The sequence below is a fragment of the Vanellus vanellus genome (assembly GCF_965231255.1).
Source record: "Vanellus vanellus genome assembly, chromosome: 26".
In the NCBI taxonomy this organism is placed as follows: Eukaryota; Metazoa; Chordata; class Aves; order Charadriiformes; family Charadriidae; genus Vanellus; species Vanellus vanellus.
The window spans coordinates 169,223-185,024 of NC_138931.1; the positions used below are offsets into that span (position 1 = coordinate 169,223).

The following is a 15,802-nucleotide window of genomic DNA, read 5'->3' on the forward strand; positions in this document are numbered from 1 at the left end:
CTTCCCTGGATTGCACAATTGCTTCAAGTTTTCCCTTCAGGTAGAACAGACAAAAGACAAATAATTCTTCCCTTGCTCATAGCAGTTAAGGTGCAGTAGTAGTGCGCGCACTCCACGGAATGAGAGTGACTGCAGCGACAAGGAAGGCTTTGGAGTTGTTCAATCTCAGTGAAACTGCCATGCTGAAATTGAACTCTAATACCAGAATTTGAGAAAGGGAAATGTTGTTTCCTTTTTACAGCCAAGTAAATCAAGGCAAAGATAAGTGGAGGTGACTGTTGTCATTGCTGATAAGGCTGAGATGTCCTTGCTCGCCAGGAAGAAGAGCGAAGACACTTCGGGGTGCTGCTGCCAGGAGTAAGCTTTTGCTCCAAAGGGAAATACAATTCCTTAGTTAGTAGATTTCATAATTAATGCTCTGATGCACTTATCTCAGGGACCATCCCTGAGATTGCCTTGTTGCTGACAGTATATTATAACATATTAACTTTGTAGAGCACTTCTTATTTAAAACTAAAACCAAGGACATGACGTCTGCTTAAAGTTCTGAGTTGTTTTCCGCTATGTCTCTTCCTGTGCTAGCCTTTCTCATGGAAGAGAAATTAAAGGAGCGGGAAGTTGACACGTTCTTTAGGATGTAGTGGTAAAACCTTCAGCTGAAGGGCCTGGAGAGTAGCAGGTGTTTTATGTATTAAAAAAATGTAGGATTGCAGCTCAGGAAGTTTTCATTCTGACAGCAATCCATTGATTGAATTAAATTATGTTTATACAAGATACTTTTATAAATCTGTTGTGGAAGTCGTCTTTTTTTTTTTTTTTTTTCCCCAAAGACAGACTGCCTCATTAACGTACCAGACTTATTTAAAGTGTGTCAGGTTATGTAAGTGGTTTAACTCCTAAGTTTTGATTTCCAAGAACCATGACAGTTTCTTACGGGGGATTGGGGGGAAAAAAAAAAAAAAAAAGTCATGGGTTTGAGACAGAAAAAAAGAAACAATGGGTCAAAGTGTGTGGTTTCTTCCTGGAAAAAAGTGTTGTAGTCTCTCAGATCAAAAAGTCAGAGTGGAGTTCCCAACAACGTTTACTGGTGCTGGTAATGTAGCTTGCACTGTTGGATTGACGTTTGCTTGGTGCTGTCTGTGGAGTGTGGTGGTGGTAGTGGTTTTTGCCATCGGAGAAAAGTGGTAGCTCTAAATACTATGAAAAGGGGCATAGCTGTCTACAGTCTTTTCTGAGCTTGGATATCTGTCAGACCTTTGATCAGATTGGTTCCAGAAATTGCATTGATTGACATGTCACTTAAATGTTCCTATGCACTGTAGGTATCACTGGTCGTTGCTGCTGGCTTTCCTGTGCCAAAAGGAGTGAAATTGCCATCAGTGTTACTCTGCTCTGCAAAAATATTACAGTGTGTTCTGCATGCAGTTTAGCAAGTTGATAGTCATTTTAAAATGAATTCTACTAAAACTAACCACAGCATAGGGACCAGTAAGATGTGAATATGCAACTGATGTCAAAGGCATCAATGCCTTCAGTGATTAACAGTATCACTGGTACCCAGAAACGTCTGCTGCCACTTGTGAAATGTTCGTTCTTGTATGAATGCATTACATGTACTTAGTAAGAGATTCAGATGTGTGAGGATGTGTAAGTCATCTAAAACTGTATCAAACAGTACTCATGGTAGAGGCTAACATATAACATAATTTAATTGAAAATTTGGGCCAATGGGTGATTTTTGGTGTAGTATACTAAATGTTGCTTGAAGTATACGGTAGGTTTAAATACATAATATTGCTTTATAATATATTTAAGCAGTCAATTTGTAATTCCTTTTATTGTGCTATTGTTCTTTGATTAATAAGTATATAGGACTGCAGTGTGCAATATAGTGCTCTATATTAATATGTTAGTATGTTTATATTTCTTCCATGTATAAATATTTACATTTAGTGTCCAATTAATTTCTCTGTCATTCCTGAGTGTATTAATTTCTGTAGGTCATCTATTCTTAAATAATTTTATTGTCTGTCCGTTGAAAATTATTTCCATATCCTGCTGTTATATGAATATTGGAGCTAGACATATAATCCTAACAATAGTCTCGATCTAATTTTTATTTTATATTCTTCTTGTATTTGTCTGTAATATTTAATCACATAAAGTAAAAATAGATAGGCAATATTTACATCATTTACAATTTTATTGTCTGCTCCCTGCAAGGAGCCTTTTGCCATTTGTTTCTCCCATGCCCTCCTTGCAGGTTGTTCTGCTCTCTTTATTTTTCTTACTTGCTGCCCAATAATAATAATTTGTTAATCCTGACTGTATCTTTCACGTACACCTAATACTGCTGGCAAAAATCTTGCAATCTTCTTGTCTTCTTTTATGTGATTTATTGCATTCCGTGGTGTTTGCTGTGACGCTGACCAGAGGGAAGAAATCCCCTTTGAAATCTGTGCTTTGCGAGAGGTTCATCACTTTGTCAGGCTGTAACATATGACTCCTTCAGAAGTAGTAAAGCTATTCTTAATTTCTCAAAAAAACACCAAACCAAACCAAACCAAACCATAATTACCAAATGGTGTGTATTTGTTCTTTAAGTGGTACCAAAAGTTCGAATATCTTATCTGTGGTTGTATTGCAATTCAGTAATACAGTTAATAAGGTGTGACCACATAATTAGGTCCATTTCACTACACTTGCAGATGTTAGACCAAATGTGTTCTTGATGTAATCTGTAAGGGATAGTAAAAACATCAGTTCTTACTCTGTGATTGCAAATATGATTTGCCTGGTTTCTTTGTCTTGTGATGTTGGGGTATAGCCCTTCTCCATGAATAAGTTGTGTCTCCAAGTGCTACCATGATTACATATGTAGTGGAAAATGAAGTTCTTCTGGTTGTTTAATTGTAACTATGTTTACGGCATTTCTGAGTACTGATTAGCAGTTTGATTCTATATATCTGGATTTGCAGAGTAGGCATTTTAGGTTTACGTCAAGTCTCTGAATTAACTCATCTTTTTACAGCCCTTTGAACTAAAGCCATAAATGTTTTCTTGAGATGCATAAGCAATTTAGTTTGAAATTTGGTCCAGATTTCGGTTCTGAAAGTATATTGTCCCTTTTGTATTAAGGAAAACAACATTTTGTGCTTGTTCTGTTCTATTACAGTGTCACTGAGATTATTTTATATTCAGAGCACGGAAGTGCTGGAGTTTTGGATCATGGTTTCTTTTTCTATTTTTGGCAGTCTTCATTTAATTATTTCTGCTTTGAATTGGTAACTTCAAAGCTAACAGAAGTGTGTAGAGTAATATAAATGTTTTTGTCATAGCTTCGTTGTCATTCTTAACCCTTCTTCTGCTTCATTGTGTTTTTTTGTTTTAATACCAGATGCAAACTTCAGCATTTGACAGTGCAACTTTAATGTCACGTTAACTATGAGTTAAAAATTAGTAAACTGTGTCAGAAAGTAAGATTTAGCCATACATGCAGGGAAATCGATGCTGTCGAATGTTCAGTTGCATTAAAGTTAAACTATTAGAAAGAATAAATGCTCCTTTTTACCTTCTGTCTGAAAGACTGTTAAAGTGTAGTTGAGATTCTCTATGAAACTTTATCAGAACCTCAGACTGAAATGAGAGGAAAAGGGATGATTCTGGGATGTGAAATTATTTTCACTGAGTCCATTTCTGGCAAAACAGCACTTGTAATATTGTGGAAGTTACAATGTGCTTTATTTAAAAGAAGCTAAACAGTTTTGTAAATATTTTTCTTTTAAAATATTTTTTTATTTTAACTGAGCTAATATATGACCGAATATAAAGGATGAATGAACATACCAAACTGGATTTAAAAGGATTGTAAACCTTTTTACTGCAACTTTGTGGTGGATCAAGATCACTGCCTTTCTGTCAGAGAAAACCAGCAGATGCCTCCACAGGGATCACTGCACTCTTCAGTTGTCATGCTGATCTGCTCAAGGAATTTTCTCTGAGCATTTTCTTATCCGAAAATGGGAATAAGGGTACGTTTCTACTTTGTGTAGTATTGAAATGTGAATAAAATAGCAAAAAAAGAACGACTTATTATTCTTATGGGAAGGGTGAAGGCTAGTTGTTAATCACTTGTTCCAAGAGGTAGTAAATATTCCTCAGGAAGAAGAGGTTGAAGGTAAGAAGACAAGTGAATGTTTCTCTGAAGATAAAAGGTAAAAGTAATTCCTGAAATCTTGATTCCAAAGAAATTAAAGCACTGACAGACCCTTAATACACAGTTTGCCCCCCCAGTAAACCTCCTACTGACTAGAAGCAGCTATCTTCTGGCACCTAGAGCCCAGCCGTGAGCAGGAGGAGAGCAGTTTGTGTACAGTCAGTCCCTGCTCTGTGTTAAAAGAGGATGGGGGATCCCTACATAGCTGATTTTAGCCAACATTATGGTGGTGGCTGTGGAAGTGAGGATGCTACTTTTCCCCCTCTGCTTGGATATTGACAGTTTGTGTGCTTGGCATTAACTGTCTATGGTTGTCTAATTTTCTCCCTTTCTCAAAAGGAGCAGAAACTGGAATCCTTCAATTAACTAAACCTATGAATTAGTTCCAGACTGAAATAGTTTGATGGGCAGGTGATTTAATATTAATTTACACTTCAGCATGGTCTGGGATTTACCCAAAGGAGAAGATAAATACTTGGGTTCAGAACGAGGAATGTTAGGCTTTCATTCCCAAGTAGTCATTCCATATTGTGTGGCTTCATTTTGAAATAGAAAATTTCCTAAGGTGTTCTGATGGTTTCCATCTAGTGGATGTTTTAAGGAACACACCTCCATCTGTAAGTACACTGGATCTGAAGTAAAGATACAGCTTGAAACTTCCAGTTTCTATATTGCTGTATTATAAAGCAACTTATTTCTATTCTGGATACAGCTTTTGCTTTGGCTTAGCCAGAGTAAAGATTCCTTGAACAACTTCTGGCATATTCTTTTATACAATAATTATCAGTATGTAGCTGCATAATATACTCTGAAAAAGGTATGTGTGAAATCATTAACTATAACATGATACAGCTATACAAAGAATGTGTCTCAAAACTTACCATAATCTTTTATTTTTAGTGTTTCCAGTGTTTTAAGTGTGATTTTAGCATATTTTTATTATATTTTAAAATTAAATTTTGCTTACATCTTTGGTCTGAAAACCATAAATCACAGTCTTGTCTTGGAATTGGATGAAAAAGAATTTGCTAGGTTATGAAATCCAGCACTTAACGGTAGCTTTATTTCCAGTAACATTTCCTTCTCATCAGTTGATCGAGTGCCACTTTAAAGCAATCAGTTATTGCACTTGTTACTTCTTTTGAGGAGGCTGTTGTAGAATGTCAGTCCTTTGGTTTAAAAACCTCCTGCTTATTTCAGGTCAAATATATTATTGGGTAGTCAATATCTGTTTGTTATTTTGCTAGTGTTATGCCTCATCTTAAGTACATCTTTTTCCCTGCATAATGTTTAACTCCCCCTTAACTTTTTTGGAGAGAGCAAACCTTTTTGTCTGCTGCTTTTCAGTGCTAAACAGCCTACTTGCATAGTTTCTTACAAGGGAATTTTCTTTTTATTTTAATTTTTCATAATCATGTTAATAGTTGTACAGTTTTTGTACTTGTCCTATAATACATTTTGTTCTAGGTAACGTATTGCAAATGCTTTCGATGATTGCATTACTGCTTTCTGGATATCTGATGGGAATTTCTAAGGCCACTGTGTTCTGGGGTCATCTGTGCCTTTTTTCCACTGCTGCGTCACCTCATAGCTCATTCATTTGTTGACAAATTAGGGCACCAGCTCTCTCTGACTTTGCATTCAGTTATGAATTAATTTATAGCTCTCTTTATCAGCTTGTTTTTCCAAGTTTCCCCTAGTCCTGGAATTCCATTCTCTTTTCCTTTGTACCTCTCTTGTCTTTGGACTTCTGACTTCTGTTCAGGTTACAGTTAATGCAGTATTGTGTGGTGAGAACCAACTAAACTCTGTGAGACGTGGTGCGTATTACATACTGTTTACATGTGATATAAATGTCTGTGTGATTTTGTGTATTAGTATTTCCTCCCTTGATATACTCAGTGCTTTTATTGTCTGTTTTCCTCACAGCCGGTTGCTGAACCAATTCCAATCTGCAGTTTCTGCCTTGGTACAAAAGAGCAAAATCGGGAGAAGAAACCAGAAGAGCTCATCTCTTGTGCTGACTGTGGCAACAGTGGTAGGTGACCATTCACAGTGCCGCTAGTAATACCCCATCCATTTGAGACAGAAGAGCTTGGTATAGTGACCGCTGCTGACCCATACGCGTGAGGAGCATGCGTCTAATAACAACCTTGACACTTGAGACAGAAGTCTAGTGTAGTGACTACTCCTGACCCATACATATGAGGAGTATGCATCTATGGCATATAATGCAGTTAGTTCAGCTGCTCCCAGAGGGGAGCAGTTATCTCCTCCCAGAATCTCGTGCTCCCAGAGGGGAGACAGTTAACATAACACGAATAGTTCATTGGGCTCCTGGAGGTTTCTTTAAAAATGTGGTAATGATAACCAGTTTTATCGTGTTTTTCAATTCAGTTATGAAAAATTATCTTGGTGTTCTTTTGTATGTGGGCCTGCCACTTGCTATCTAGGGTATTGTTTTTGTGTAGATAAGAATAGAAGCACCTAAAAATAGAGGAGTATCTGGATAACCAAAATTCTGCATCAGAATATTTAATTGATAAAGTAATCTTCCTGTGAACTATCTGTGAGCATTGACAGCAGCGGAACGGTTTTACTGGCATAATTTTCTCCTTTTCTGTAGGTCATCCGTCCTGTTTGAAATTCTCTCCAGAGTTGACAGTTCGAGTGAAAGCCTTGCGATGGCAGTGTATTGAGTGCAAAACATGCAGTTCCTGTCGAGATCAGGGCAAAAATGCTGTGAGTACAGTGGAATATGGACTGAATGAAGAGGATATCAGTTTTGTGGATGTTCTGTTAAACTACAAAATAAAACCATTCTAGAGGCAAATATTTGCAGCTTTTGTTTGAGTCTGGTAGTCTTTCTGAGACCTGTGAAATACCGTATGTCTGTAGTTGAAAACTATGTGAGTGTTCTCCGAGATGGTGACAAATTAATGGAGGGCTTGATGCTGATGCACATCTAGAGAGAGATTAACTTTATCTGTCTTCAACAGGATAACATGCTATTTTGTGACTCATGTGACCGTGGCTTTCACATGGAGTGCTGTGACCCCCCTCTTACCAGGATGCCAAAAGGTGAGGACTTTGTGGTGAAAAGGGTTATTTGAGATGGTGTTGGAGGAGATTAGTAGGTAGAAAGTGCTTCCACATGTTTGGTCCTCTGGTAGCTACATTTAACTTGTTCTTTATAGCATTGCTTTTCGGGTATTGGAAACTAGAGAAGGGTCAGAGCTTCACGTGCAGGTTTTCCACTGTCTCCTGCTTCCTGTACATTACTGTCTGAAGGGTTTTGAAAAAATCTTGGAGGTTTGAGGGAGTAAAACTGATCCTTGCAGATTAAAATGATCAGCTTTTATTTGAATGAATAGCCTTGTACAAAAGAAAGAAATGAGTTTCTAAGTTTTTGGAGTCATACCCGTTTGGACAGTAGAAAATCCTGGAGTACAACCAAACTTCTTTTTTCCATCAGAAAGCAGGTTATCTATGGAAGATTCGTTCTTGGTAGTTAGCAGAAAATTTTCCTATAGAAGATAGTGGGAAGTAGCGTAGTCGTAAGCAGAATATGGGATAATTAAATATGTTACATCTTTATGGTTTTCTGATAATGTATTATGAATTAAAAAGACTTCCAGTGTGGTTGTGGGAAGTATATCTGTAGGGGTGTGTATGAGAAATTAACTGGACTTAAGTTGAGAATTCTGGAACGTACACATAATTTTTCTTGCCCGTATATGTGATAATTGGGGCCTTTGGTACTGTTCCTACCCTTTCTGTCGGAAGGCTTGGGGCCTGTAATTCTCTTTTTTGTCCTATATAAATGTCCCTTGCATTTAGTGATGGGGACTTGTGCCTTATAGGTATGTGGATATGTCAAATATGTCGACCACGGAAGAAAGGAAGAAAACTTCTACACAAGAAGGCAGCACAGATAAAACGACGTTATGCTAACCCAATAGGACGTCCTAAAAACAGGTTAAAGAATCAAAATACAACGTGAGTATGGTGTGAGATTCTGTAGGGCAGTGGGTATATTTGAAGTGTCTGGTCTACTTTGTGAGAAGATTTGTTTTACAATGAAGAGCTTTTATTTATTCTTCAATACAGAATTTCCGAAGAGTGCTGTGAAAGACTAGAAATAATCTCATTGCTGCTTTTTACCCTGATTTTTGACTCTTTGTAATAACTTACTATTTAGTTTTGAACTAGTCCTTATAGATTAATTTTGCTGTTCGTGTCAAGTCTATTTAGCTGGATGGCGTTTTCTTCCAGCATGATTGTTTTGCTTTGCGTTTCTCAAGAACTCTTTCCGAGTAATCTACAAGAAAGTATGTGAGGTTGTTGTTTGACATATTTTCTGGCAGCAGTGTCAGATTAAACAATATTTGGCCCCTTTCTGCTTCCATTCCACATGTTTCTGCATTTGTGGAGCACTCTTGTGCTGGGACAGATTCTGTGGCCTTGTCATGGTGGTTGTGGGGCAGCCAGTCATCAGGGAATTGGATTTGGGTGGGAACTCTTTGGATAACTCTTCAGCCAGAGCAATTTCCTTGAATTAAGATTGCTGTGCAGTGCTACTTGTGATGCAGCAGTATTGACTGTGCAGGGGACAAACCAATGGAGAACAATGAAGAACTACTGTTTTGGGCATCAAATCACCTGAAAACTAAGTTGAACTTTCACTTGATTCTATCCAATAGCAACAAAAGATGTTCTAGAAGAAAAACTTATGAAGTTTAATGCTTTTAAGGGAATGTCTCCCTTAAACATCCTATTTTTTTTTTTCTAAGTTTCTGTGATACCTTTGCTTAGAGGAACTCCCAATATGAGTCAGAGGGGCAAAAGAAAAGCTAGCTGTCTGCTATTGCTCTTTTGTTGCTTTTAATTTTTATTTCATGATATTCACAATTTTTTTGCCTTTGTTCCATCATTTCACTTGTAAAATACATCCGCAGAATTATGCACAGATGCTTAGTTTGTCTTTTTAGGAAAAAGCAGCCTATTTCTAGCCTCTATAGCTGCAAAGATTATAGCTAAAAACAGTCAGCTTCCTGAAACAGCGGTCTAAGGCAATCGCTCTGAGAAATGTTAAATACTCAGTGATCTCTATAGAGTTTAAAAATTTCTAGCCTGAAAGATGGCAACCGGCTGGAGGCCAACACTGTTTTCTGATAAGATGACTGGCAGTAGTACAGGTTCTTTGCGAATGTGCGTGTCCTGCATACATTAACTTTCTGTGTAGTTCTTATGACAATTTCCTATCGGTACGAAAACAACACAGAGGCTGGGAGCTCCTCTGCTGTGAGGACAGGCTGAGAGAGTTGGGCGTGCTCAGCCCCTGGAGAAGAGAAGGCTCCGGGAAGACCATATAGCAGCTTTCCAGTATCTGAAGGGCACTTACAAGAACGCTGGAGAGAGACTTTTTACAAGGGCATGTAGTGATAGGATGAAGGGGAATGGCTTCAAACTAGAGGAGGGGAGATTTAGATTAGATATGAGGAAGAAATTTTTCACTGTGATGGTGGTGAGCCCCTGGCACAGGTTGCCCCATCCCTGGAGGTGTTCAAGGCCAGGTTGGACGGGGCTGGGAGCAACCTGGGCTGGTGGAGGGCTGGAACGAGGTGGTCTTTAAGGTCCCTTCCAACCTAAACCATTCTATGAGGATTCTATGATTCTGTGACAAATAACAAGTGTAAATGTTTAATGACTACATAAATTGAAACCTTTTGTGTAATGTGTTGATTCTGGCTACTGATTTTAAAATTTAATGTTGTATTAAATTTGGTGAAAACCTATTGTTTATACTCAAATTAATGGCACATAATGTTCAGCGTGGAGAAAAATAGTGGAGTATTTCTACTGAGATGTTTAGCATTCTGTCCTCTCTGGGGTACACAGGCTCTTGACTACTCCTTTATTACTAAATTTTTCAATTTACATTTAGCTTCTGTGTGATTGATAAATAAGTAGGTAAGATGGTAGTCCACTTTGCAACCCAAAGGAAACCACTTTACCAGATTTTCTGACCATATCTTTCCCCTTCTCATTCTTTAGATCAAAAGGCCCTTTCAGCAAAGTTCGAACTGGCCCTGGTCGGGGTCGGAAGCGCAAGATCGCTCTGTCCAGCCAGTCGACGTCATCAGAAGGAGGATACCTGGAGCAGGCAGATGTCTTGGACTTCTGCAGAGATGGCAGCACCACCTTAAAGTTTAACAAGAAAACCAAAGGGCTTATAGATGGCCTTACTAAATTCTTCACTCCCTCCCCTGATGGACGAAAAGCTCGAGGGGAAGTCGTAGACTATTCTCAGCAGTACAGGATCAGGAAAAAGGGTACCAGGAAATCTAGCACTTCAGAATGGCCCACAGGTAAAGATTTTTCACCCTGCCAATGTAAGTATCCTGTACACCAAGCCAACGTTCAAAGGCTAGGATGTTGAAGTAACTAGAGTTGTTAGGGGCTAGAAACTTTGAGCTGAAAGTTAACACTCCAACACAGTTATCTTTAGTGCATTCAGGTAGAATGCCAGTTGGAAAAAGGAAGCGATCCTAGAGACCTTTGCCTCTTTATATATGATGGCAAGGTGTGATGAGGGATTAAATGATTACCGTGAGGTGAAATGCCCCTTGGTAATGAGGGGCTTGCGGACTACCCTAGGAAATGTGCTAAATAATGTCACATTTGAAAGAAGTAATGCAGGGAGTCGTCAATGAAAATAAGATCAGCAAGGTAGAAGTATGAAATGGGAAACAGATAATAAAAACCAGTCTCACAGACCCATGAGTTTCCGATTATGGTATAGGCTTGCATGCAACTGTTTCTTAATTTTCGCAGCCGTAGAGGAGCCTGCTTCATGCAGTTTGGCACCTTGCTGGAGAGCATCCCTTCTTTTGAACACAGTTCTGCTTGCTTTGTTTTGTTTTCTAGCTTAAGACATTAATCTGTGACATTAATCTCTATATTCAGAACTTTACAGTCTTATTGAGTGGTTTCATAGCTTGAATTGTTCCTAAGCAAGCAGTGGAAAATATTCTACAGTAATATACAAGGTTTACAGCTTTAGAATACTTATGTGCATTAGCCTGGCTGGTGCTGGAAGAACAATCACGTGTCTTAATACTTTGGGGGTGAGGTGGAGTGTCTTGTGGGTTTTGTTTGCTTGGGTGATGATGTAAGTGTTAAGGAGAAGTGGCTGCCCGAGCAGTCACACCCCGTTCAAGGAGTCACACATGCACCAGTCCGTAACTGCCAGGATCAGGGTCCCTTTGCAGCAGGTGACCCCAGTGAGACGTTGGGTGCCCCTTTTGACTCCTTACACACACTTACTCTCGGGCGTGCTCCCTCCTTCAGGCTTGACCCTAGGTTTCCCGCAGCAGTCTCAGGTGTCAGATTTTATAAAAATAAGTAATTTAATTGAAAGGTACAGCAGCGAGGACAGCCTTGACTGGGTGCCTCCAAAGAGGGAGGGACATTGAACGAAGAAATGACATGGCAATTATACCCTTGTGATCTGTACACCCGCCCCTCACGTGCTGTTCGCTTGTCTTTTAGTCCAATGGTGATTTTTTGGTCCGGGGTCTTCTAACACCTTATTGGACTCTTTTCCTGTGTCCAAGCAGGCAGGCTGTTGACTGCTCTTATCTTGTTGATTTGCAGTCTCTGTTGACGGTGGTAGCCTCCTTAACTTCTGCTTTACGCTTCTTGTGCACATTCTCTTGCTGGCAGAACATGGGGAACTGAAAAGTCCCAGACTTAGGGAAAACACTACTGAAACATCAGTGTTATCAATATTTTTCTTATACTAAAAGACTAAACACAGCACTGTACCAACTGCTAGGAAAACTACGAAGAAAATTAACTCTCTTGTGACCTAAAGGCTTCAGCAAATCTAGCTACACATGCTAAGTGAAGCTAAGCAAACAGCATAAATCACACCATATTATAACCCTAAGTAATTTATTCTAATTAAAACTTACTTATTTAAGCTAAACAACGAATACCTGTCAACAGTAAGTGTCCTGGTTTTGGTTGCACCAGATAACGGCATTTAAATAGCTGTGATCCTTGTTTGTGAGAAATGGGCATAATGGGAAGCCATTTGACCAAAACTGTCTCATTGTTACAAATGCCTTCATGATACTATGAATGTCTAAGTGATGAGTTTTGGACCTGGTTAAATATATGACAATATTTCTTACATGGTCACAAATCCAGAACTGTTTCATCCCTTGTGGTCCCAAATCTGAAAAGAAAAAAGAAAATCCCATAAAAAAAAAACCTTGGCGCAGTGTCTGGATGCAGCCAGAAGATGCACTAAAAAGCAAGTACTCCTTTGTAAATGTAGGTGAAGACAATTTTTCTCTCTCATTTACAGACAATCAGGATGGCTGGGATGGAAAACAGGAAAATGAGGAGCGTTTTTTTGGGAGCCAGGATGTCTTAACTGAAAAAGACATGGAGCTGTTTAGAGATATTCAGGAACAAGCACTGCAGGTAAAGTGAAATTTTCAATGTCCAGCAGTAAGTACCAAATCTGTACAAGAAATTTAAACAAACCCAAAATCCCCACCCCAACAACAAAAAACAAGAAACACAGACTCCAGCTTAGTCAGTCTTTCTCAGAAGCTAATGTGCTTGGTTTCTGCTGCTGGAGAGTAATGTGGAACTGACCTCAAGAGAGCTGAAGGATAATATAGAAGTGAGCATAAGAGTGTAAGAGGTTAAGGTGGACATCTAAAAAGCCTTGAGGGCTGTGGTTTTAGTTCTGTCAGAACATAGAGCTGTTAAATAGCTGGTAAAATGTGTAGAATGTTAAAACAATAAAATATGGGACTCTGCTAGCAGCGTGGGTCACACAGGGCTTCTGGCTAATTGAAACGTTCTTTTTCTAGAGACTTTTAACTCTTTGTGGAAGAGGATAGGGCATTACTGTGTGTGTCTATATAGAGCACTAGTTTCCTATCGAGGGCTTTCTTCTAATGACTGATGCCTGAACAGTTGTGTGGGAGCTGGGTCTCTGCATTTGTGTTGGGCATTCGTTTGGAGGAGGGGTCCCTTGCTGAAAAGGCAGCAGGGGTGAGGATTCAGTGTTGCAGGTGCGTGTTACTCTGTTTTCCTTGAGACTTGTCACATGCCTGTGATAATTGTGTTTGTTATTGACCTATTGTAGGGGGTGGTAGTAGCGATTCCTTTGAAACTACAGTGTAGGAAGTGCTTAACTATAGATTATCATAGCTGTAAAGAGCTGCCTTCATAAATTGCTTGTTGGTGATTTGTTCTGCCAAGGAGTGAAATTTTTGTGTTGCAAGAATTGTATCAGTTACCAAAAATGCAGAGGTGGTGCTTTCCTTTCCTCATGGAATCCTCGCAAATAACAAAAGCTTTTAGCAGGCAAGATTGTGCTTATTTAATGGTATTGTCTTAATTCTTTTTCTTAAATACTAGGGATTTTGTTCTTATTAAATCTAGCTTTTTAGTTGAAGTAAGACAAATTGACTCTCTTATCTAGATCTAGTTTCTGTCCTAGTAGGTAGCCTAAGATGAAAGGAGAAGCCCAAGGAATAAATCCATAAACCGATGGGAGAAATAGTAGTTGTGGATCATATGCAGGTAGTAAGCTCTAAGACCTTATTTGGCTGACTACTGAAATACTCTGTTTATCTTCTGAGTAAGAATAGAAGGAAACATGAATCAGTTACTGATAGGTCTATTTGGAGCTCTTGGATTAAATATTTTCATAGGAGATTACTGCCCTTTTTAATCTAGACAGAGTTCCTTAAAATGCATATGCCTAGGGTTAGATTCTGAGGTGACTTCTGCCTATGCCACTCCCACTTAGGAAACTTAGAAAAAGGTTAATTTTGAATGTTAGCTTATCAAACCCTAAGCCATTGTCCTGGGTATAGCTCTTTGATTCTGCTAGCTCTTTGATTCACTGGTACTCTTCACGTTAGTTTCTGACCTCCTGCATGAAACATGGCCTCGTTTATTAATAGCTTTGCTGTCCAGGTGGTGCATACAATAATGCAAGGCCAGTGGGAATATTTGGATTTATAATTATGTGAGTGATCGTCTTTTGAGAGAACATCTTCATGAATTGACAAAACATTTGTTTTCCTTGAAAGCAGAGTATTTAGTTCCCATAAAATATACAGTTACTATCAGAGAGAGGGGAAATAAAGTTGTATAAGTCATTAAAAAATATGATATTTTCTATTTTTTTTCTAATAAATAATTTGAGGATTTTCTTTAAGTCTTCTGCACTCATGATGATAATCAGGTAGCTGTACTCTGAGTATTGTTTTGGTAGACACTACATTCATAGTAGTACATATAGTCTTGGAGCTGGGAAGACACTGATGTGTTATGTTAGATACTTCAAAATTCTAGATCTTGACCTCAGGAGCAGTTTGTGTTTCTGTTCTTGGTTATTGAAATAATAAGAAAGGAAATAGCCACGGGACTGAAAAAAGATTGTGTTGAATTTTGCTGTGGACTAATTTGTATTTAAAACTATGACATGCAACAATGTGAAAGGTAGTGGAGGTATGTGGTATGACAATGCTTGCGAATTCCTTTTTGTGAATCACATGCTTGCTTGAATGTGACTGGTACTGGTTTTTAGTGTGAGAAAGCAACGTCTGCTTCTCACTAATTCTCTATGAGTTTGAGTAGGATGGACTGTGTAGATAGGAATATTTTAATTTATTTCATCTTGGAAGTCTTTCACTTTGAAATTCACGAAAACTTTTTTTTTCCCCTTGCATAGAAAGTAGGGGTGACCGGGCCTCCTGATCCACAAGTGCGATGCCCTTCTGTCATCGAATTTGGCAAGTACGAAATCCAGACCTGGTACTCCTCCCCATATCCACAGGAATACTCAAGGTATGACTGAACATTCTTCTTTGTTCTGCTTTAGTGTTTATGGGCAAGCTGTACCCCAGCAGGCGTAGAAATCTTAAAAAGATTCTATCTGAATGTAGGACAGAAGCAAAGTACATATAATCCAGATACTTTTCATGGTAGTTAATAGATGTCTTAAAGTCTTTTTAGGCTGAGTCAAAAAGTTGATAAGCTCTCTGCAACAACCTGCATATGCTGTGAGCGTTCAGACTGCCATAGGAATATAGGATTAGATGGATTCCCAAAGAACTGACATATTCCACGTTCTGAGGAGGGAGCAGCCTCAGCTAAATGACCTGGTACTGGGCTGTTATTAAGCATGTAAGTGATTAGAGTATCTGAGTCTGAGTACATTGGTTCTTTACATATGGTATCACAGAATGGTTTCGGTTGGAACGGGCCTTTAAAGACTGTCTAGTCCAACCCCCCTGCCGCGGGCAGGTACATATTTCACTGGATTAGGCTGCTTATAACCTTGTCCAGCCTGAACTTGAACACTTCCAATGATGGGGCATCTGCAGTTTCTCTGGGCAACCTGTTCCAGTGTCTGACCACCCTTATTGTAAGGCATGTCTTCCTTCTGTCCAATCTAAATCTACCCTCTCTCAGTTTAAAGCCATTGCTCCTCATCCCATCACAACAGGCCCCTCTTGGTCTTTCTTATAAGCCCCCTTTATATGT

The 15,802-nt window shown here is 38.9% G+C and overlaps 1 protein-coding gene across 1 annotated transcript in view; it reads left to right on the plus strand.

The window, feature by feature from the left end:
* The window catches only part of KAT6A (lysine acetyltransferase 6A), a 51,046-nt gene that overhangs the window by 16,541 nt on the left and 18,703 nt on the right, over positions 1-15,802 (plus strand). Inside the window, exons 4-10 of the mRNA XM_082495667.1 lie at positions 6,146-6,254; positions 6,843-6,958; positions 7,216-7,297; positions 8,080-8,215; positions 10,274-10,587; positions 12,594-12,712; positions 14,988-15,103. Of these exons, the coding sequence (XP_082351793.1) occupies positions 6,146-6,254; positions 6,843-6,958; positions 7,216-7,297; positions 8,080-8,215; positions 10,274-10,587; positions 12,594-12,712; positions 14,988-15,103 (992 nt within the window). The remainder of the gene's footprint in view (positions 1-6,145; positions 6,255-6,842; positions 6,959-7,215; positions 7,298-8,079; positions 8,216-10,273; positions 10,588-12,593; positions 12,713-14,987; positions 15,104-15,802) is intronic.